The following is a 21,944-nucleotide window of genomic DNA, read 5'->3' as shown; positions in this document are numbered from 1 at the left end:
TTCCCTATTGGGGCACTGCAGAAAGGGACTTTTGCCATTGTTATGAAAGGATTATATTAGGAAAGCGGGTGATACAGCTCCCATTCTGAGCCTCCAGAAAATGAACAGGGTGCTGGATGTGACATCAGTTGTCCACCATCCACACCAAATTGCCTATTAGTTTTAAATAGCCACCAACCCTGTGGCTCTACTGAGAGATATACTTCTCCTCTGGCAGAATAGGAGGATCCTGGCAACTGTTGTAACCATAACTGGTATACACTTCAGGACAAGCTGAAGATGGGAAGGGGAGATTAGGGACTTAGGGGGTACTCATGGGACATCAGATGACATTGAAGGGACCGCTGACGTACAGTGGGTCTAGGAGGAGCGGTGACATATTAGAACCAGAGGTGCCCCTGTCCCCACAGAGACAGCAGACTTTCAGGTTGGGGGAACAGTGGGACTTGCACCCCAGGCAACTGAGGCAGGCAAGAGAATGCAGCTCGGCTCACTAGTGACCAGGTGCATTTGGTGGCGCTTCCCCTGCACTGCTCACAAGACATAAAGGTTTCGTCAAAAGCCGCAGCAGTTGGTACTCTGGGGCCTTGTGGGCGGGCAGAGCTGCCAGAAAATCTCTTACACAGAGGCTGGCAATAGCCAGGTCAGTGTCTGTCAATCCAGTCCTGCGTGTTCCTTCCAATTATTTCTTACACACTGATGTGTGTTTGGAAATATGCATTGGTACAAGTATTTGAAAGATTCCTAACGGCCCATAAGAAGTCCTAAAGTCTATGGGTTACCTTTACAGTTGGTTGAAACTCTATAACGTTTAAGGGAAGGGAAGGCCAGAGTATTGACTGGATTTGTTGATATATTTTTTAATACACTTTGTATTACTGTCAGGAGTGAGCTGGTAATAAATCACACTATGCAAGCTGGAGTTAACTCTATGTGAGCAGGAACACAATCTGCACAGACTTGGCAGGGTGCCAGGCCTAATGATTACAGCACCTCATTCCTGGTAGCTTTTGCCCCATGGATTAGTTGCCAAGACTGAAAGTCCTGGCCTCCTCACAGCCACCTAAGTCCCCTCCTCTCCACGGCTTTTTGCAAGCAATCAGAGACTGTGCCACACTAAAGACCCGATTCCTTCTCTGTAAAGTGCAGTGATCAATTGAATATATATGAAGTGAAACAACATTATGGTATCCCAGTTCCAAACTGTACATACCAGAGATAAAGGTAAAGGATCTCTGGATGATTAAGTCCCATTGAATTTGACTATGGGGTGCGGTGCTCATCTCGCTTTTCAGGCCGAGGGAGCAGGCATTTGTCCTCAGACAGCTTTTCCAGGTCATGCAGCCAGCATGACTATACTGCTTGTGGTGCAACGTAACACTGTGACGAAAGTCAGTGTGCACAGAAACACTGTTTACCTTCCCAGAACGAGCACCCTGATCCTGCTAAGCCTGATGTGTGTGACCCAGGACTGCGTCCAGGAGTGCTAACTTGAATAAAATATTGGGGGGTCCAGGTAAGCCCTGGCCTGCATAATCAATCACATGACATGACACACACACATACTATTTGAATGGCAGTGACCATCGACTTGGGGAGTGGGGCTCAGCCCCTAGGAGTTGGCTCCTATGACTGTGTCCATCCACTGGATTTCAGCAGACCTAGTAACATACTGGCTCACACTGGTAGCACGAGATTCTCCTCCTCTTCCACTAGCTGTGGCCCTCCCTTTTGTCCCAAAAGAGGTCAATATAGAAGTCTTAATCCAACACTTTAACACAATGTCCTATAGAGGTGTGGAATACATTTCTTATACTATAAGAAATCACCTTCCCACCCTCGCCCTGAAAGTTGTTTTCTTATATTCTACAATTTCAAGCTCATTATAAATGAACAATATTCTTTCCAAAGTGGCAGTGCTGTAGGGAGGGGGGGGGGCGTGACCCTGCATGCAATTTTTGAGGGGCCACAACCAAACACTCCTACAGCAGGCTCCCAACCCAGGGGCAGAGGCCGCCTCTGCAGGGAAGCTGTGCCCCTTCCTCGTGCCTGGCTGCAGTTCTGCTCCCAGGTGCGCCCTGGGTGCGCTTTATGAAAGGAGCTACAGCAGGCTTCCACTATTCCCCCCTCCCTGTGCCCCTGCCCCAGGCAGCGTTTCCATACACTCCACTACAGCAAAGTGGGACTGTCTTCACCTACTCACGGGTAGTTGTTTGACAGCTGAATGATCACAGGAAAAAGGTCAGCGCTCTCTGGCAACAGCTTTCACGGCTTCACGCCACGGAAAAAGCGATCGACTCTCAGCACCGCGCCAAACTCCCGTTGTGCTCCGGAGCCCCTTACGGGGTCCCTTCGCAAGTCCGGGGGGCACTACCGGTGCCCACCGAGTCTCACGGTCACAGGCTCCTTCTGCCTGTGATTTTTTTACATGGGTCTCCGCTTCGCCGTAGCGGACGACCCGCTTCCGCGGAGCTTTCCCTCCAGAACTAGGAGACCGCCATTGCCGTTGGCGCCGCCTCCGGAAGTCCCCCATAAATTTATGAGTTTGATCCAATTCTAACCCTCTACTGAATCTAGAGGTTATAGGGAGTCTGCCCCTCCCCAATCTTATGACAATACTTAAGGCCCTGCTAAGCTTCTCCCCTCCCCCTGTGCTTGGTGCCTAGTTCATTTCATTTGGTAACAGATCATGATGCAATTGGCCTTTGTTAGATACTTTAGGAACACGTTTACTTTATCTTTTGTTTCTTAGATTTGTTTTATATATATATTTAAAAATATAATTGATAAAATAATATATGCCAGTTGTGTTGTTGCTGTTCAAGCTAGCAGTGAGCTGCACAAATTTACCTAGCTAATATTGGAGAGCAATTGTTTACATGACTTGGATTAACATCTAAGGGATGGGAAGAAAAAGGGAGCCTACTCTGGTTCCTAGCCATCTTGTGCATACAAGTATTGCAGAAAAAGCAGCCCTCCATTAGATGTAGCTCCCAGAAGCCAAAACAAGTGGGAGACAACTATTTTTCAGTCCAACATGGAACACAACATTCAAAATGCTACTATTCTTTATTTATAATACTATCAGTGGGCTTGTTCCTTTCTGGCAGTTTGACCAACTGTGTTAAACTGAAAGGTAACTGACATTCTTTTAGTGCACATTTATTACTAATGCAGGGAAAAAGAAAAATGCTTCCACCTTGTGGAGTGACACATTATAGCATCTGTTTAGTTCATTATGGGAGCCAATTCATTTTGTGCATTCTTAGCAGCAGAGAAATCTTTGGGCATTTTCCACATACATGTCATGACCCTTGGACCTGATCTTTCTAAGGGTAACACCTATTTCATCAAGGAGAAAGTCCTACCTCCTAGTATGAAACAGACATACTAGACAGCAGGGCTTTTTTCTAGGAAAAAAACGGTGCAGGAACTCATCACAAACAGACCTTTGTACTAGGAGTCCACATGCATCAGCTCTGCCAGTGCACAGAGCAGCCCTGCCTCTCTGGCTTGCACACACAAGCAGGAGGGACAGGGTGTTTTGCAGAGCAGATGCGCAGGGAGGCTGAAGAGCCTCATCAAAGCTCCACTGCACCTCTGGCTCACAAGAACACCCTCTCTGGAGTCCAGAGGATGTCCCCTTTGAACTCCAAGGAGGGTCTTCTTGTGAACCAGAGGTGCAGCGGGCAAGTTTATGCAGGAACAGCGTTCCAGAGAGTTCTGACTCCAAAAAAGCCCTGCTAGGCAGAAAGGTTAGCATCAACATTAGCGTCATTTTCCAGCCCTGCTTCTTGCTGACTCATGAATCATGCAGTGCATTCACCCAACCTGTAGTTATGGAACTTAGCTGAGAGTCCTGGAAGACCTGCTTCCTGCCTTGGCCTGGGGTGTTGCTTAGTGGCTGTGTGGTGCTGGGGGTGGGATGTTGCTCTTGTTTCTGTTAATTTTTTGTATCTTTATTTTGGATCTTATCATTTATGTGGAAATTGTTCAATTTGGTTGTGTAATTTTTGATGTTTTGTTTATTGTTTATGACTACTTTTGGTATGTCTGTAGTTAGGTGTTTTTTTAATACAATAAACCCACAATTTATGTGGGAGTTACATTCCAGGGTCTTGCGCCTAAAGCCAAAATAGGTAAAGGTAAAGGTACCCCTGCCCATACGGGCCAGTCTTGACAGACTCTGGGGTTGTGCGCCCATCTCACTCAAGAGGCCAGGGGCCAGCGCTGTCCGGAGACACTTCCGGGTCACGTGGCCAGCGTGACATCGCTGCTCTGGCGAGCCAGAGCCGCACACGGAAACGCCGTTTACCTTCCCGCTGGTAAGCGGTCCCTATTTATCTACTTGCACCCGGAGGTGCTTTCGAACTGCTAGGTTGGCAGGCGCTGGGACCGAGCAGCGGGAGCGCACCCCGCCGCAGGGATTCGAACCGCCGACCTTTCGATCGGCAAGTCCTAGGCGCTGAGGCTTTAACCCACAGCGCCACCTGCGTCCCCCAAAGCCAAAATAGTGTATACCAAAAACACATTGGTTCAATGGTGGGCTGCAATGTCAAAGTCATTTCCCCCCAAACCCCATCCCCTTTTTTATTTTTTTGCCCCACATGTAAAGCTGAATGTGCACAAATGCACGTAAGTTGTGGGCGTACTGTATGTTGTAAGCCACCTTGAGCATGGTTTTAACTCTGGAAAGTGGCATACAAATAAAATGGCTTCCTTGATGCCACAATTTCTGTCCTTTCATTCTAGGATTTTTCAGATTCATTTCATGGCAGCTTTCCCCCTTAATGCGTTGTCCTTCTGCCATTGATTTCCATGTGAGCCAACCACGCGCCGTCCTTGGTTCCACAATGGCAGGCGGGAGTGCTCTCTGCTGCCGCGCTCTGCTCGTCCGCTCAACAGGTAGATATGTTGGGGTGGAAATTAATATCTAAGAGATTGAAACTTTGGTTGTAGGCATTTATGCCCCAAATGAAGAGAAATCTGTATTGTATAAAGAACTTGTGGACAGGTTGATGGACTTTTCATATGAAAATTTGTGCCTTATGGGAGACTGGAATGACGTGGTCTCCCCAATACAGGACAGTAGAGAGAAAAATGTGGAATCAAGGAGACTGTACAATTAAAACAAGGGGACAGTAAACAGTGAAAGGTTATGGCCTCCAACTGTTTTCTCATTTACAATTAACAGAAATATTTAAGTTGGATAATAAGACTTTTGGTATAGAACAAAAAAAGACAGATATTGAAATACAATTGCGTACAGATGACAAACATGTTATTGCAGAAATATATAAACTTAGTTGAAATTTGAAATGCAAGAAAAACAAGTTAAATAATACATGATTAAATGGGCAAAATAAATGGTTCTAATATACAGATGAAACAGGAACAAATGTGGACTAAATGGTTAAAATACACATTGTGTTGTGATTTAAAAGAGAGTTATTACAAAATGATGTAAAATTGGTACCTAACTCCTGAGAAGTTAGGAGTTCTCTTCTCCCCCCCCCCCCCTTTTTGGTCTGTTTTTATTTAGATTAGTTTTTTACCCTGATAAAAAGATATCTGATATTAATCTTTGTATTCTTTTACAAACTTTAATAAAATATTTTTTTTAATCCCGACTGGTGATAGAACACTTACCGTATGGAAAATAGCATGGACCAATATCACTTCCAAAAAGCCTCTACATCCCTTTGATAGCCTATTGACTAGATTGAAAAATTGTGCCTCTTTCCTACCTGTGTTTCCCAAACAGAAAAAATGTGTAAAATTACAAAATGATCTAACCTTGCTCACTCAGTATCTCACACTACAGGGAAACTGGAGTGCCTTACAATAGTGAAAATAAAAAATTAGAATTTTTAGCTATTAAAGCAATTCTATGACATAAGGAAATAGGAATGCCATTTGAGTACTGGTGATCAAGATAAAAGCTGGTAAGTCACATTAACATTGCATTCACCAATGTGTAATATCAGTAGGAGATGCAAATTTTCAGCTTCCAATTTTGTTTGACAGTTGGTCTAACTTGTGCAAGTTCTTTTTGTAAGCCACCAAATGCCACCTTAAGCAAGTCTGTAGCACCAACCCCTTCACCTCACCCCATAAAAAAGTACATGCATGCACCTGAGGGATGCAAAAACTTTGTACTAATACACTGAAAATAGAGGAAAATACTTTGCTTAAAACATTTGCCTATTTGTGTGAACTGAAGGTATGTTTCAATTCCTTAATGATTTCCAATGGTCTTTAAAAACCTGTCAACTTCTCACTTCTCTGCATGTTTACTTGGAATCAGGTTCCACAGGCTATGTTTGCATGTAATGCGAAGCCAGAAAATAAAGTTTATTAAACCACTAGGGATTAAACTTCAAGCTAGGCACTGATACAGGCATTCCTGCTTCGGGAAAATAAACCATGGAGGGTCTTGTTTCCTGTGACATTTGAACTCAAACAAATCATGACCACTAGCCAACTTGAAGTCATGGCAACCGTGGTTTGTTTGTGGGAAACAACTATGATTCCAGGTTTGGATGACATACTAAGCCAACCACTTTGTGGTTTGGTTTCCCCACTTGCAGAAGGCAGAAGCAAAGTAGGAATTCATATTTTCTGGCTAAGCATTAAATGTGAACACAGCCACTAGGTCCCACTGAACTTATTCCCCAGTAGGTAAAGGCAAAGGACCCCTGAGCAGTTAAGTCCAGTCGCAGACGACTCTGGGGGTGTGGCGTTCATCTCGCTTTCAGGCCAAGGGAGCTGGCGTTTGTCAACAGATGGCTAGCACACAGAAATGCCGTTTACCTTCCTGCCGAAGCGGTACCTATTTATCTACTTGCATTGGCATGCTTTCAAACTGCTAGGTTGGCAGAGAGACATGGGTGGCGCTGAGCCTCTTGGGCTTGCTGTTCGAAGGTTGGCTGTTCGAATCGCCACAACGGGGTGAGCTCCTGTTGCTCTGTCCCAGCTCCTGCCAACCTAGCAGTTCGAAAGCATACCAGTGCAAGTAGATAAATAGGTACTGCTGCGGCATTTCCATGCACTCTGGCTTCAATCACGGTGTTCCGTTGCACCAACCTAGCAGTTTAGTCCTGCTGGCCACATGACCTGGAAAGCTGTCTGTGGACAAACGCCAGCTCCCTCAGCCTGAAAGCGAGATGTGTGTCGTACCCCATAGTCACCTTTGACTGGACTTAACCGTCCAGGGGTCTTTTACCTTTTATTCCCCAATAAGGATGCACAGGAACGTAGCTTTAAGCTGAAAAAGATGGCAGAAAAGACGCAATGACAATAAACAGGATCTTAAAATTAATTAATTAATTAATTAATTAATTAAAAACCTCAGCACTTGTACCTTACATCCATACAGTCCCCCCCTCCAGAAGCACATATCCAGCACATGCAGTAATCATTATTCATATATTATCTCTTAATTTTGCATTCATACTTTCACAGCCAAGAAAAAGAGCCACCCTTAAAAATACTAAGCAACTAGGTTCTAACCTGATTTGCATTTTACTCATATTCAGTCCCTGTGGGGACTTCTTCCAGTGGTGTCTGCCTGCTACCCTTAAAGTAGGAGGCAGCTAGGAGCCACAGTGAGACAAATTAAACACCAAGACCCCAAAGCACAGAGAACAGTGTTGATTGTCATATCAATATTGTAATGGGATGTTAAAAATAACAAAATAGCCAAAACATAGGGACAGTTCAGATAAACTGGGAAGCCAGGTGCATGATGAAGAAATTGGAAGGTTCCAATTCTACTTTAAAGCAAACCACAGTTCCCTGTAATTAATGAATTTAGGGAACAATGGTTTATTTCTGCCATATTTTATAATCCTATGCAAACGGATTTGGGAGTAAACCATTTAGATTTCTCAGAGCTGGATAGAATTGCACTAGTTAACAAACCAGGATCTGAAACCATGGTTGATCCTGGTTTATTTCAACAAACTATGGTTTGAATAACTCATAATAACAATCCCCCAGGTTTATCCATAAAGGGGAACCATAGGTTTTGGGTTGTTGGTTTTTGTTTTTTTACATAAAAGCAGAAGCTTCCAAGCTTCTCCTTGTTGCACCCTGGAGATAGGGAGGCTCTCTTGGGCTTATCCATGCAGCATGAAAGCAGTTTCCAGATGTGTCTGAACAAAACCTTAAAAAGTAAATTGTAACACCAGCAAGAAGCAACTTCTTCCAAAGAACACATTTTAAAACGTATATTCAGGAAAGCATGCAAAAAAATTAAAATATGCTTATTTTCATACTGTTCATTAGTGCCCAAGAAACCTAAAGAAAGATTCAGTCCAAGCTCCTCTATGGGACCTGTGTCTCACATTGGTGTCTGACCCTTAAAAAGCACACCTGAGATCTAGAGTTACAATTTTGATCTCCACTTGGTTTGCGCTGGAACAGAAGGTTCATCTTTAAGGCTTGGGGGAAGGTAAGGATATTAAAAATAGGGAAAGCAGTAAAATTCCACCTATTCACCCAAGTCTTTCTTTCAGTAATTGCCACAATGAGATTCTACATATTTAGACAAAATCATTCAGGTTGAAAGAAATGTGATCAGCTATTGTGGCAGGTCTTGGCAAGCATAACTATTCTAAGCCATTTTAGACTATCCTAATCTGAGGTAGAACATCTTCTTTCCAAAGATCAAGAAAAATTGTCCAATAATTTATAAAAACATTGCTTGGCAAATGTAAATCTAACAGCCAATACTAGACCATAGGAGAATGCAGTCCTGTTTGTTAGCACCTTTAACAGAACGAAGTCTTCTCTTTTTTGTTTTTATTGGGGAAATACTGTCGAGTCCATGCCCCGTTTTCTCCTGTAGCATTTATTGCAACATCAATAAGGTAATCTGGTGTCAGCCACCTCAAGAGTATCAGGAAAAGAAAGCTGAGCACAGCAAAAAGAGCAAAAATGCAGCCGGTCACTGGGCCACAGTGAGAGATTAGTCTGTCAAGTCGTTTGCCCATTGGTAATACAGTTTCACCTGCCACTCTGTCATACACCTAAGAAAGAAAGGGGGGGGGGAATACATGAGGGTTGTCTGCAATGTTTAGATTGCATCATCTAATAGGCAAGACATCTGCTTATAAGGCTGATTATATTCTAAGTCCAATACAGGGTGTACTTCTGCATATGCACAAGCACTTGTGGGGCTTAGGAGAGATCTCAGAAAGAGGTCCATAGGCAGCAGCTCTCTCTCAGCAGCAGGTCCACAGACTGTTTTGCAAGGGGAGGCTCTTGATTCTCAATAACATTGCATCTAGGGGAGGAGGAGAATTTACTCATCTGACTAGAGTTGCTCCAGCACAGAGTACAATGTATGTGAAGGTTTCTGGTGGAAATAAGTTAGGAGTATCTAGTAAAGACTGTTAGTTAGAAGGATTTCCACACCAACAAGCTAAATAGTGAAACAACTAGGAGATGTTATGCAAGGCCCAAGTGATGGCAATTTTAATGAAGCTTGCAAATTATGCTACCAGCACAAGGAATTTGAGAACTTATATCACAACAAAGTATGACATAAAAACAACATATTTGTAGAGCTGCTCACCCTCCACTCTGAAAAATACTCAAGCCTCCCTGCTGAACCTTTGACCCTTCAGATGCTGCTGGGCTGCCATTGCCACCATCCTGACCACTGAGCACGCTTTTGGGGGCTGATGGGCATTGCAACACCTGGAGGGCCACAGGTTCCCCCCTACACCAAAACAAAGACCAGGAAAATATAATGGGTCTCAGAATATGGAAGTGTACCTACTTTTTCAGTTCTCTTTGCAACATCCTTCCAAGTATAGAAAGTTTTAACGTGGTTGTGTATTATTTCTGAAGACAGAAGCGATCCCGACTTCAGTTGACGAATTGCCTTTTCCAAACCATTACAGAGAGATTTCACGGAAGGTTCACATAAGATTATAAAATTATCTGGCAGCACCTCAGGAATCCCACCAACCCTTGTACTCACCACCTAAAATAGCAGGAAAATTTATATTATACTTAACAGGCAATTTAGGTTTCAAAAATACTATATCAATAATACAACACAGTAATGAATGTTTCACCTCCAAATGGTCAGCTGTAAATGTATAAATAAATGTGTTGTCTTTCCCTTCCATCTAAGTGGCATAAATGGCCTTCTCAGCTTCTATCTCAACTTTTATCCTTATAGCAACACTGTGAGGTAAATCAGATGAAGAATATATGAATGGCCCAAAATTACACAGGGAGACTCATGACTATAGAAACTCCTCAAGAAAGGAGACACTTTGATTCAGCGTCATTTCTCTCTCCTTTGACCCCCCGCCCCGTTGTCAAAACAGGTCACTTCTTGCCCAAACACCCTCCACCAGTACTAATATCTTACAAATCCATTAGACAAGCTGTTTTAATTTTGCTCTTTTGTATTAGATTGAAAGTGGCATTTTGACATTATAAATCCATATTTTTATTTTTGCTATCAGCTTCCTTCAGTCTTTTTAAGGATAGACTGGATGTGGGACTTCCAGGAGAAAAGCTGGCTGGCTAGTCATTGACTTGCTGACACTACAACAAGATAATTATGCTGTGATTAACAATAGGCAAAACATAAACCTTTGTTATTACTCTCTACCTTTGAAGATAGGGAGATTAAAGGACCACAAGCTTAATGTAAGTCAACCGTATGATGCAGCAGCATCAACAGATGTATAACGTACTGATCAAGGGAAGTCGTAATCCCACTCTACTCTGCCTTGGTCTGCCTTGGAATACATTGTCCAATCCTGGGTGCCACAACTGAAGGATGTCGACAAGCTGGAACATGTGCAGAGGAGGGCAACCAAGATGACCAAGGGTCTGGAAACCAAGACTTATGAGGAATGGTTGAGGGAATTGGGCATGTTTAGCTTGGAAAAGAGGAGACTGAGAGGGGATATGATAGCCATCTTCAAATATCTCAAATGCCGTCACATGGAAGATGGAGCAAGCTTGTTTTCCCAATGGCTGCAAGTTACAGGAAAGGAGATTTCAACTAAACAGTGCTGACAGTAAGGGCTGTTCAACAATGCGATGGTCTCCCTCAGGAGGTGATAGACTCTCCTTCCTGGGAGGTTTTTAAGCAGAGGTTGGATGGCCATGTGTTATGGATGCTTTAGCTAAGATTCCTACATTGCAAAGGGTTGGACTAGATGAAGTTTTTGGATGGAGGGAACGTGTTGGGAGCAAGGAATCACCACTGTGCCTGCATAATAGCCCTGAAGGTTAGTCCTTGGGACATCAGGTCAGTTAAAGCTCCCTTCTTTTAATTACTTCTGAGACTAGGATGAATTACGACGGACATGAATCTATCCACCACTTAATTTTCACCTAGAACACAAATGGACTGCTGGCATAAGATGAGACATTACCTAACAGCCAGAAAAATAATAAAAAAACATATCTTAATTATTTGTGATTAAGAAAGATTATAAACGGATAAGGGTGCTTAATAATCTTTATTTTATATTACTTTTAATGCTCTGTCCATTTTGTGAAGTGCTGTAGAATAATCTCTCCTCCACTAGATACACAATGTGGCAATCTAATGTTTAAAGCTGTCAATGAATTTTTTTAAGGATAATGATTGAGTCTTCAGTTGTCCAAATGCTGCTTTCTGAATCAAAGATGAGAATAAGACAAATAATCAAGGTTCAAACACACCTTGCATTCCTGAAATATGCAAGCCAGTTATGTTAAAATTCTACATAATGAATACAGAGAACTGACAATCAAGTTGTAATTCCCATGCAAACTGATTCTTCATTTCCAAAGAACTTGTAGTTAAAAGTGTAGACACTTCTGTCAGATATGTTATTCAAAAGTCTGCTTGTTAATGCGTAGTTGTATATTATGTTATTAAGAAAATGTCCAACTAGTCTCTCTAAACAAGGAAACTGTTTTTACCTGTAAACCACAACTGGCAGCTTCCACAATTGCCATGCAAAATGCTTCGGTGAGAGAAGTGTTGAGAAAAATGTGTCCCTGAACCAAGACATTTCTAACATCCTGGTGTTCTAAAGCTCCCAGGAGACGGACTCTGCATGCAATTAGAGAAAACAAGTTTTTTAAAGGTAATCTTTGCAAAAGTCTTCATAACCATGTGTATGATCACAGTCAAATGTAAGCACTTGTCAATATCACTAATTTTGTGGCTTATGAACTTTCTTAGCTATTTACACTACTGACACTGATGGGCTGGACTGCATATCAAAACAAGCTCCACAATGCTTTTAAATGGCATTGGTTCACACCTTCAGATACAATCCATAACGGGCATAATTCAGCCAACATTTAATGACACCACATAGAGAAAACTTTGTGATGGGTATCCATTATGATAGCCTCCAGAATGGATTACTGTCATGTACTGTGAGGCTGACTTTTAAAATGGTGCAGACAGTTTAGCAGGCCCAAAACAGAGCAATGCAGTTATCTGCACTAGTTTCCATGTCATTTCTGGGCCTGATTTTAAGTCCTGGTCCTGGCATTAATTTTTAAAGCCCTAAACATATTGGGGCCAGGTTACTTAGAGGATTGCTCTTTGCCAATACAGTCAAACCTCGGTTGTCGAACATAATCTATTCCAGAAGCTCGTTCAGCTTCCAAAATGTTTGAAAACTGAGGCGCAGCTTCCGATTGGTTCCAAGAGTTTTCTGCATTCAGCGGAAGCCGCATCGAATGTTCAGCTTCCGAAAAACGCTCAAAAACCATTCAGGAGCCAAAATGGTTTGGGAGCTGAAACATTCCAAAATGGAGCTGTTCAGGAACTGAGGTTTGACCGTATATACATTTTTCCTTTTCCACTTTCACTCGCCTAAAGAGATGGGCAACTAGCTGCCATTTTATTCATTTAATTTTTTATTTTATTAAATTTGTACCCTGCCTTTCCTCCTAAAGGAGCAATTATGCTTATGGAACACTCTTCCCCAGGGAATGCCAACATTAAGACTTTTGTGCCAAGTAAAGAGCTGACTTTTGATAAAGTCCCTCACCAAAGGCTCACGGGGTAAGAGGAGAAGTCCTCTAGCAGATCAGTATTTTGTTAAGAAACAGGAAGCAGACTGTAGAATTAAAAGGACAGTTCTTTCAAAAGAGTGATGTAGAAAATGGGAGTTCACCAAGGATCAGTGTTATGACATTTGCTTTTTAACTTGCTCATAAAATGATCAAGGGCTAGGAATGAGCAGGGAGGTAGCCAAATTTGCTAATGATACCAAGTTGTTCAAGCTGAACAAAACAAAAAGGGACTGTGAAGAGCTCCAGAAGGATTTCTCCAAACTGGGTGAATGGACAGTAAAATGGCAAAAAAAATAATTAAAAAAAAAATAATCCAAACTTCACATACAGTCAAACCTCGGTTGTCAAACGTAATCCATTCTGGAAGCCCGTTTGGTTTCCAAAATGTTCGACAACTGAGGCATGGCTTCTGATTGGCTGCAAGACCCTCCTGCACTCAAGCAGAAGCCGTGTTGGGTGTTCGGCTTCCGAAAAACATTCAAAAACCCGAACTTTTACTTCTGGGTTTTCGGCTTTTGAGAGCCGAAATGTTCCAAAATGGGGGTGTTTGGGAGCCGAAGTTTGACTGTATACGCTAATGTAATCTGGACTGGTGGTGAATGACTAGGAACAAGACTTTGGGGCTATAGTGGCTAGTTCAGTGAAGAAGCTCAATGTGGACCAACAAGGAATAGAAGAAATACAAGTATCTTAAGAAAATAACTGGGCATCTTATTTAAACTGAGCAAGAAAGCAATTTTGAAAAGATTTTGAAGAACTGAATACTGATTGACCATCAAGCACCTTCCAGATTACAAATTTACATATTTGGAGGATTATCCACAGCGGATTATCAGACTGGTATGCCATCCCCCACCCCCATGTGCACTGAGCTGCATACATGGAAAAGAGTGACTCACCTAATCGAATTTTGTAAGTTTATAATATGCCAGAATTGAGAGCACTCTTCCAAAACAAGAATGTTCCAGAAAAATCACAGCATGCTACCAAGTGCTGCTCAGTATCTGGCAGAATGGTGGAAATTATATGCAAATTTCATTAGCCATATGCACCTCCCCCTTGCAACCTTCCTCCCAATGCTCACCCAATTCTTCCTTTGACCCTTCAATCACCACAACAGTATTAAAACAAGAGCAAGGCAAGTACCTGTCATGCAGCTGGTATCTTTCCCGTACCTCTTCTAATACAATTCTTTTTGGTCCTTCTCCTCCAACTAAGAAATGTAAATCTGGATACTTCTGACAAAGTTCAGGAATTATACCACTAAGCAAATCTATACCTGAAGACATAATATTTAGAGGCAGTTGGTATTTCAGATTTGTTACTTATCTACCTGACAAAGCATCCCATCATACGTCAGCATCAAAAGAAAATGACAAAAAAACTGTGTTAATAAAATTGCAAATAAAAAACTATAGTGTACTGTATTGTACTGTGACCAGATTTAGAGTTTATTTTCTGAAGTTTACAAATTTACTTCAACTCTATCTTACTCCATAAAAATTTCATTACTGCTGCGAGATCTCAGTGGTACCTGATTTCTAAGTATCTGCTACACTACAAGCAAAGCTTTGTGCAAAAGCTGCTTTTTGGGAAGTAGACAACAATCATTCTAGCAGTTGCACTAGAAAACCTGTTTCCTCAAAAGTAAGTCCTCCTGGGTTCAGAAGAACTTACTCCCATGTAACACAAGACTGGAAGCCGTGAGGTGGCATGGCTACTGTCAGGAACAGCAGGGAATAAAGTCCACTGACAGAGAAAAGGTAGCAGGGATGGATTCTCTACTAGTATCTAAACTACTAGCCCAGAGGCAACAGTCCAAAAGGAAAATGCACTAGATATTGTGTAGGTGGATTACCAACATGCCTTGTACTGGTGAATGGAAGGTAGCACACTGCACTTTCACAATCATTCCCCCTAAATTAATTGCAGTCATATCCAAGGAGCTGTGCATGGCTTTCCCTTGCCTCATTTTATACTATGAAAAGCCCCGTGAAACAGTACAGGCTGAGAGATGACGTGACTCAGGGTCATGCTGAGCTTCACGGCAGAGCAAGAACTTCAACACTGGCTCCCCAATCTTAGTGTGACACTTACACGACAGCAAATTTTTTAAAGGCAAAACATTGTGCCAGTCAGTATTTTTCTTCTAAAAAAATAATAATAATGGTGCCGGTACAGCGTATCCCTGAGCATCCCAGAAAAAAAAAAATTGGTGCCAGTGCTGAAGATAAAAATGTCTGCGTGAAAGAGTTAATGGGCCAATGCCTTTTTATTACTCTTTGCTCTGAATTTGTTGTCTATCCTAGGTTTTTGGTTTAGGCACCCCTATATCTCACAACATTCCTTTTTATTTTATGTATTTGCATGTTTGGAGGAACAGAACAAACTGTATGCATTATGACCGTTCTTCTAGGCCCTCTACCTGCAACAACAATAGCTCCTGCTCAGGTCATCATGATCCTATGATATCACAGCAGTCTCACCTGTAGTTTCACTTGTTAAAACTGGCAGCCCCACGCAGTTCCTGCCAAGCAGCATGTGAATCCACATGCAACTGCATGCGGTCTGCCACAGATCTAAACAGGATTTTATACTTGCCAGGTCTTAAAATATTTAGGTGCCAGGCAGAAACTTTCCTCTATAACCAGGTCTTTGGCCTTTAACTATCTGTGACCTTTTAGAAGTGGGTGGGATGCTTTTAATGTATTTCTCTATTCTCTTTGTTTCAATGCATCTGTGTGGGATTTATTGTCTTTTTGTTTGGCTGTAAGTCACTTTGGGCTTCCCTGGGTAAGATAAGACAACTGACAAATTTAGTAAATAATAAAATAATAATAAAACCAGCCATAATATCATGCAGCAAAACTTAAGTAAATTTAAAAGGTAGATACAAACAGAAAGGCAATTTTTGATCATCTCTATAGCATTAGAAAGAAGCAACATTAAGTGACACGTATATTTTGGATCTCATTACCTTTTCTATATACAAGCCTGCTGACAACAACAACAGTTATTGTGCTTTTGTTCCTTCTAGATACATCTGGAGTGAAGTCAGTAGGATCAACGGCATTGGGAATGACAGAAACTATTTCAGGATTCAGTGCTGCTCTCAACACAGTATTTTCCTTGCTAGTGTAAGAAACACATATTATGTGGTTTGTATCACATAGCGATACAGTCAAGAGTTTGTTTGTAAGCACCGAACTAACATCAGCAAATCCAAAAAGGGAATGGTCTGTAAAAACTGTCCGTAGTTGCATTGTCTTGGCATGGAACAGGGCATCATGAGCCATAGCAGAAAATGAACTATGGGCATGGACAATGGTGACTCTTTCACGTACAAATATATACCTGAGCAGAGGCAGGCTATGGAAGAGAGTTGTTGCAGTAGACTGGTTGTACATAACTCTTAATGGCAAATAATAGACTTTCAGTCCATTGGTGAGGTAACGAATGCCTTTACGGTCTTCATAAGCATGAGTGACAATGATAACTTTGTGTCCTCTTTCAATTAGGCACTGTGACAATTGGTAGATGTGGCTTTCCACTCCTCCCATGTTTGGATAAAAAAAGTCAGACACCATGCAAATACTATGAATTTTACTTGAACATGATGGAGATTTATGACAGTTCACCGTGGAAGAAGACAAGGGGGATAGGAACTGCATGTGATTTCCTCTTTGACCTGCCATAGTAGTTTAGCAATCAGTCTGAAAAGTAGACATTCAACATGAAGAAAAGGCTCCATCCATTTCCTAAAAGAGCAAAGAAAAAAAATACACATTACACATCAAGGCTAAAAAACCCCTCACCACTTACAGAGGTCTTCATTGTACAGCACAATACTATGCATGCTTCTGTCAGAAATAAACCACATTCTGTTCAATAGCATTTATTCTTGTCCCTAGTAAGTGTGTTCAGGATTGCAGTGTTAGAATAAAGACTTTGGGGGAAGCCATTATCATGCAATTTATCTGCGTCCCGCCCAGCGTTCAAAATTAACCAGTCGTCAGTTGCTTTTTGCAACTCAGGAGTGAGTGCCCCCCTTGCGACCGCTGAGATTTCCAGTCACTTGGTTTGCAACCGAAATCTCCTGTGGCTGGGTGAGAGCAGTGTCACTAACTGAAGTGTTCCCTTTCCACTTGCTCCTTTTGATGTGCTGAGGAAGAGAAAACCCTTTCATTGTTGTACAAAGCTCTTTCACAGTTAAATGGATTGTTTTTCTCTTGCGAGGGATAGGTGTTACTGTCCCATACACGCCTAAACTTAAGTCCCACTGTGCTTGTTCACTGTACGACCTGTAGCCTCCAAGTACCACAAAAAGGACCACATAAATTCTCTATGCATAGTTTTTTTTTTTACAAATTTATGAAGATAAAGGTTTTCGTAAGCTACCTGCTCTAATTGCGTAAAAGAGGTTTGGTTTTTACTTTTGCTGGAATGAAACTGCTTTGCAACTTAGAATCATAAAATTGTAGAGTTGGAAATGACCCCAAGTCATCTAGGCCATGCATAGTCAACCTTTTTATACCTGCCACCCACTAATACATCTTTCTTGATGGTAAAATTTCCTTACCACCCACCAGTGCTTGATGGAACAACCCCTGATCTAGAACAACCCCCTGCAATACAGGAATCTCAACTAAAGCATCCATAACAAACAGCCATCGACCTCTGTTTTAAAACCTCCAGTGAAGGAGACTTGATTGATTCTTTGTTTCAAAATAACTTGTCTTTTGTGCACAGGATTTATTCCATCTTTAGCTAAATCCCCATCTTATCCTCATTTGGTTTAGTAATTGTCTAAAAAAAAGTGCCTGTATGTATTGTTGTGGTGACTGAAACCTAGGTTGAGGGTGCCATTTCTCCTAGCTTTTCTGAATTATTATTATTATTATTTATTTATATCCCGCCCATCGTGCCGGGTTTCCCCAGCTACTCTGGGCAGAACTCAATAGAATATTAAAAACTTCAACCATTAAAAACTTCGCTATACAGGGCTGCCTTCAGATGTCTTCTAAAAGTCAGGTAGCTGTTTATTTCCTCGACATCTTGAGGGGAGGCTGCTCCACAGAGCGGGCGACACTACTGAGACGGCTCTCTGCCACTAACACTGGTGCTGCCACTGGGAGCTGCATTTCTGCAAGACTTTGGACTGCAGCACCAGGAAAGCCAAGCTCAGCACAGGGATGCTCCAAGGGCACGAGGCTCTTTGGATCCCCGCAGGCACCGGAGCGGGAGCATTTCAGAGAAACGGGGCCTCATGGGATGACTATTCCTTATGACACCTGCCCAAGGCGACCCAAGGAGGCTTCTAGGCGACCAACAGCAGGCAAAGCCCCGGGGAGGGAGGCGGCCCACTCCTGAGAGGCTGACGGGCAAGAGCGGCGCCTCGAGTCCCCTCGGGGGAGAAGGGGCGCGGGGGAGGGGGAGGCCTCTCGGGGGCGGAGGCCCCGCGGGGCCTGAGGCTCACCTGGCGCCCGCGCGAGCGAGGGACTGGAGCGGCGCTTCTCCCGGCGCCCGGCTGCTCCTTCGGCCGCCGCTCCTCGGGGACCCTCGCGGCGAGAGGCGGCTCTTGCCCTTCTCGGAGCTACAGCAGGCGCCCAGACCCAGGCACCGCTTTGCCCACACGCCGCCTTCGGAGCGCGAGAGAAAGCGTCCAATGGAAGGGCAGCGCCCGGAGCACGTGGTGCAACGAAAGCCAATGCGGGCGCTCGCGGCGATTTCTCGAGGAAGCGACGCTGGACTGCGCGTTGACGTCTCCGGCGCCTCCCTCCCTCCCGCTCCGCCTCCCTAGGAGGGCCTCGAGGAGACGCCTCCGAGCAGGCCGCCGATTGCCTGCCTGCCTTCACGTGGCCGTTTCCCAACCTCCCGCCCTCGCCCCTCCTGCGGGGCCTTAGAGGGGCCTTGGACTACAACTCCCATCAGCCCTGACGCCTGCCGTGCTCGCTAAGAGCAGCAGGGGGCAGGTCCTGCCCAGCCGCCCCGCCGCCCAAGCGCCCTCTGCAGGCAGCGATGGCCAGAGCCAAGCAGGCGGCTGCTGGCAGGGCTGAGGCTGGCAGGCTCACCATCAAGTGGCACCAGCACCCGCGTGCCCCTCCAGCCTGAGGCCGCCCAGCAAACCGAGTCTCCGTGCTCTTTCACCCCGTGGGGGCGTCTCCCAGGCCCGCTTGCTGGGTGGCACCAGCGGCGCATGCCTGCTTGTGCCTTCCATGCTGATGTTCAGTGTGATCCTGGTGTCAAGCGTCCTGCTCCTGATGATCTAGAAGGGCATTCTGGCAGAGGTGGAACCCCCACTGCTGCACCCTTTCTGAGGCGAGTTCCAGGTGTGTTAAACAAAATCTGCCCTTTTTCCCCTATGGGGTATCCAAGAGCCAGTATAGAGTCCTTACATGGGTTCCCTAATGGTAGGAGAAAATAACAGAGGGCAACCAGAGAATATTGAGAAGCAACGCATCTAGTGAGCCTGATCTTTATTGATCTTTAAATTCCCTGCCCTGGAACTCAAGACCACCCCTCCATACATACATCACAGAAGGGGTGTAACCCAAAACCATCCCCCACAAACATACCTACATCACAGAAAAGGTGGTCCACAACAGAAATTTGAATGTTGTTTTTCCTGTCTGCCAGGTTATCTGATAATGCCTTATCTGATTGCCTTTCCTGGTAGTCTGTCACCCTTTGAAATGATTACTCAATTCCTGAGACAATGGGAGGGCTCCCTGACCGTCTCCCTCCTTGCAGAAAAAACATTTGGTCAGCTTGGGAGTCAAAATGGTTTCAGGTCAGTCTTACTGTGTTGATCTATATGACCTTAAATTTTATTTTTACACAGGCTAGGCGTGGTGGCAGCGCCAGGGTGGAGGACATGGCTGTGCAGGTTCTGCGTGACATCTGCAACCGGACCATCCGTTCTGCGTGCGGTCAAGCAGATGCACCTCGCATGTGGGAGCTCTCGGCAGCAACGGATGGCACTCAAGCACCTCCTGGTGAATGACAAGCACTGCTTCCTGTACTGCTACGTGTCCAAGGTGGCCTGCTCCAACTGGAAGCACATTCTCAAGGTGCTGGACGGCACCCTGGGGAACGTGAACGCAAAGCATAAGCTCTCCCATTATACTGGACTTGAAACCGAACTTATGGGTGATGTTGCACAAGTGCAGACTAGACAGCATCATTTTTAGTCTTGGGTGCCTTGGGTTAGCAAAGCCAACTTTGTCTAACATATTTCCATTCACTTTATTATCGTCTACATCTCTGTCAGTGCTGGAGTATGTGTTCCTACATATCAGGAATGAGGGAACACTTTTCCTCAAGGACAAGCTTCTGGGAGTCACATGTCTGCAATGGGTGGGGAGAGAGTGAAAAGTACACAGAGAAATGGAAGATTATTTACTTGTATCCAATGGTACAAACTGCTCGCCTATTTAAAAATAGTGAGGGCCCTTATTTTACTTATTTTACTACTACTGTAGCTGCACAAAACAATGTGTAAGCTTTCAATGAATATATTTTTGTGCCTAGAAACAGAAACATTAAGGGAGCTTGATATATGGAGGTTTTTTTAAAAAAAAATCAAATATTATGCTGTCTACATTTTTCAGTCCAACATGAAACAGATTTATTTCCTCATTCAACTGGATAGAAAATATATTTCAGCGAAGCACAAATCACTGCAGATTTGAAAAAACACATGTCCATGCATAACTTTACAAAATATTTCAGAATGTTAAACACCCAATTATTGGTTCCAAGGCTCTATCCCAAGGGGTTTGTGCACTTATATAAAAATGGACACTAGCAATAAACTATGTCTGTGATACCAAAACTGCACATTTTCCATTTGGAGCCACAAAATTAAGTTTATATATATTAAAGCACTGATTATAGACTTTATATTAATTGAGGCAGTCTTTTGGGCAGAGGTAGAAGTTACTTCCTGGCTTTTAATCCAAACTTCTGGCTTCCCCCCCCAAACCCATTTATTGACTTTGGAAACAGTAATCATGACTACTGTGGTATTTGTTTTCAAGCTAAGAATTTACTGCACTCTTAATATGTGTCCCTAAATATAGGCTGATTAGGTTCCTAAACTCTACACAAATAAAACGAAGGCATCAACTTCCTTCATTTTTCACTGAGAAGCAAAGGAAACTCACACTATGCCTAGAACACAATTTGCAAATTATGAAGATGATCCAAATATGCTTCCAGATGCACAGCTCCTAGACCTACCCAATCACTGCTTTACATAGTGTTAGTTATGAGCAGACTTGCAATAGATTTTCCACACTGCAGGGATTATTGTGCCTTTTCCACATAAACACTCCACTAAGCTATGTTCACACTCACACCAGTGCAGAAGAGTACAATTCACATCCAGGCAACTGTTCATTAATAATTCCTCAACGGGATTTTTTAAAGCAGTTTCAATGCATTATAGTGCTTTTTAAAGAGCAACTGTCTTATTACTTAGATGCCCTTTAAGGAACTTTTAAAAAACAACCTTTTTTTTCAACAACCCTAGCAACCGGAGAAGAAACAAACAGTAGTAGCAATGACCTTCTTTCAAATATTTACTCAGAAGGAAATCCCACTGAGTTTCAATGGAGTTTATTCCTGTTGTTAGCATTGTTGGGATTCAGGGGCATATGTGTTGGGATAAATCTTTGTAAGTTTCTGCTGGTGAAAGAAGAGTAGTCAGGTAACAAATGACATTGAACTTGCCTAATTCAACCTATGCCTGATGTAAATCCCAAAGCAGTAACTTTAAATTTATTTGATTACTTCTTCAAATTGTTTCATTCTCTCTCATCAGGTGCTTCAGGAAATAGTTACTTATTGCCGCACACCATTCTTAAATGCTTGTCTTTTCCTTT

General features: G+C 43.2%; 1 protein-coding gene and 1 long non-coding RNA gene across 3 annotated transcripts; one reads left to right on the top strand and one right to left on the bottom strand.

Annotated features, from left to right (window-relative positions):
* Positions 1–5,520: 5,520 nt before the first annotated feature.
* Positions 5,521–18,692, bottom strand: PIGA (phosphatidylinositol glycan anchor biosynthesis class A). 2 transcript variants are annotated; one of them, XM_079981552.1, is made up of 7 exons: positions 18,536–18,691; positions 16,037–16,817; positions 14,206–14,338; positions 11,947–12,079; positions 9,788–9,994; positions 8,773–9,032; positions 5,521–8,156 (listed from the first exon to the last, which is right to left on the bottom strand). In XM_079981552.1, exons 2-6 carry the CDS (start codon positions 16,752–16,754, stop codon positions 8,775–8,777), a joined length of 1,449 nt encoding a protein of 482 aa, XP_079837678.1. In that variant the 5' UTR covers positions 16,755–16,817; positions 18,536–18,691; the 3' UTR covers positions 5,521–8,156; positions 8,773–8,774. The 2 variants fall into 2 exon arrangements, with proteins under 2 accessions (XP_079837678.1, XP_079837679.1); XM_079981553.1 differs by lacking the exon at positions 8,773–9,032 and having other exon boundaries at positions 18,536–18,692.
* Positions 18,693–18,877: 185 nt separating this feature from the next.
* Positions 18,878–20,626, top strand: LOC307218916. Its single transcript, XR_013840129.1, has 2 exons — positions 18,878–19,377; positions 19,901–20,626. It is a non-coding gene; the product is annotated as an uncharacterized lncRNA (long non-coding RNA).
* The last annotated feature ends 1,318 nt before the right edge of the window (positions 20,627–21,944 follow it).

The sequence above is a fragment of the Podarcis cretensis genome, assembly GCF_951804945.1.
Source record: "Podarcis cretensis genome assembly, chromosome: 6".
NCBI classification, from domain to species: domain Eukaryota; kingdom Metazoa; phylum Chordata; class Lepidosauria; order Squamata; family Lacertidae; genus Podarcis; species Podarcis cretensis.
Note: the sequence above shows the minus strand (reverse complement) of the source record. Positions and strands in the feature narration are given on the sequence as shown.

Bases quoted from the DNA above. Each gene is read 5' to 3' on its own strand.
- PIGA (XM_079981552.1), bottom strand. From the start codon at position 16,754: ATGGCAGGTCAAAGAGGAAATCACATGCAGTTCCTATCCCCCTTGTCT. The intron at 12,080-14,205 runs GTACTTGCCTTG...AATTGCATGCAG, and splicing joins AGATACCAGCTGCATGACAG to AGTCCGTCTCCTGGGAGCTT. The intron at 9,033-9,787 runs GTAGGTACACTT...TTTCTTTCTTAG, and splicing joins TTGCAAAGAGAACTGAAAAA to GTGTATGACAGAGTGGCAGG.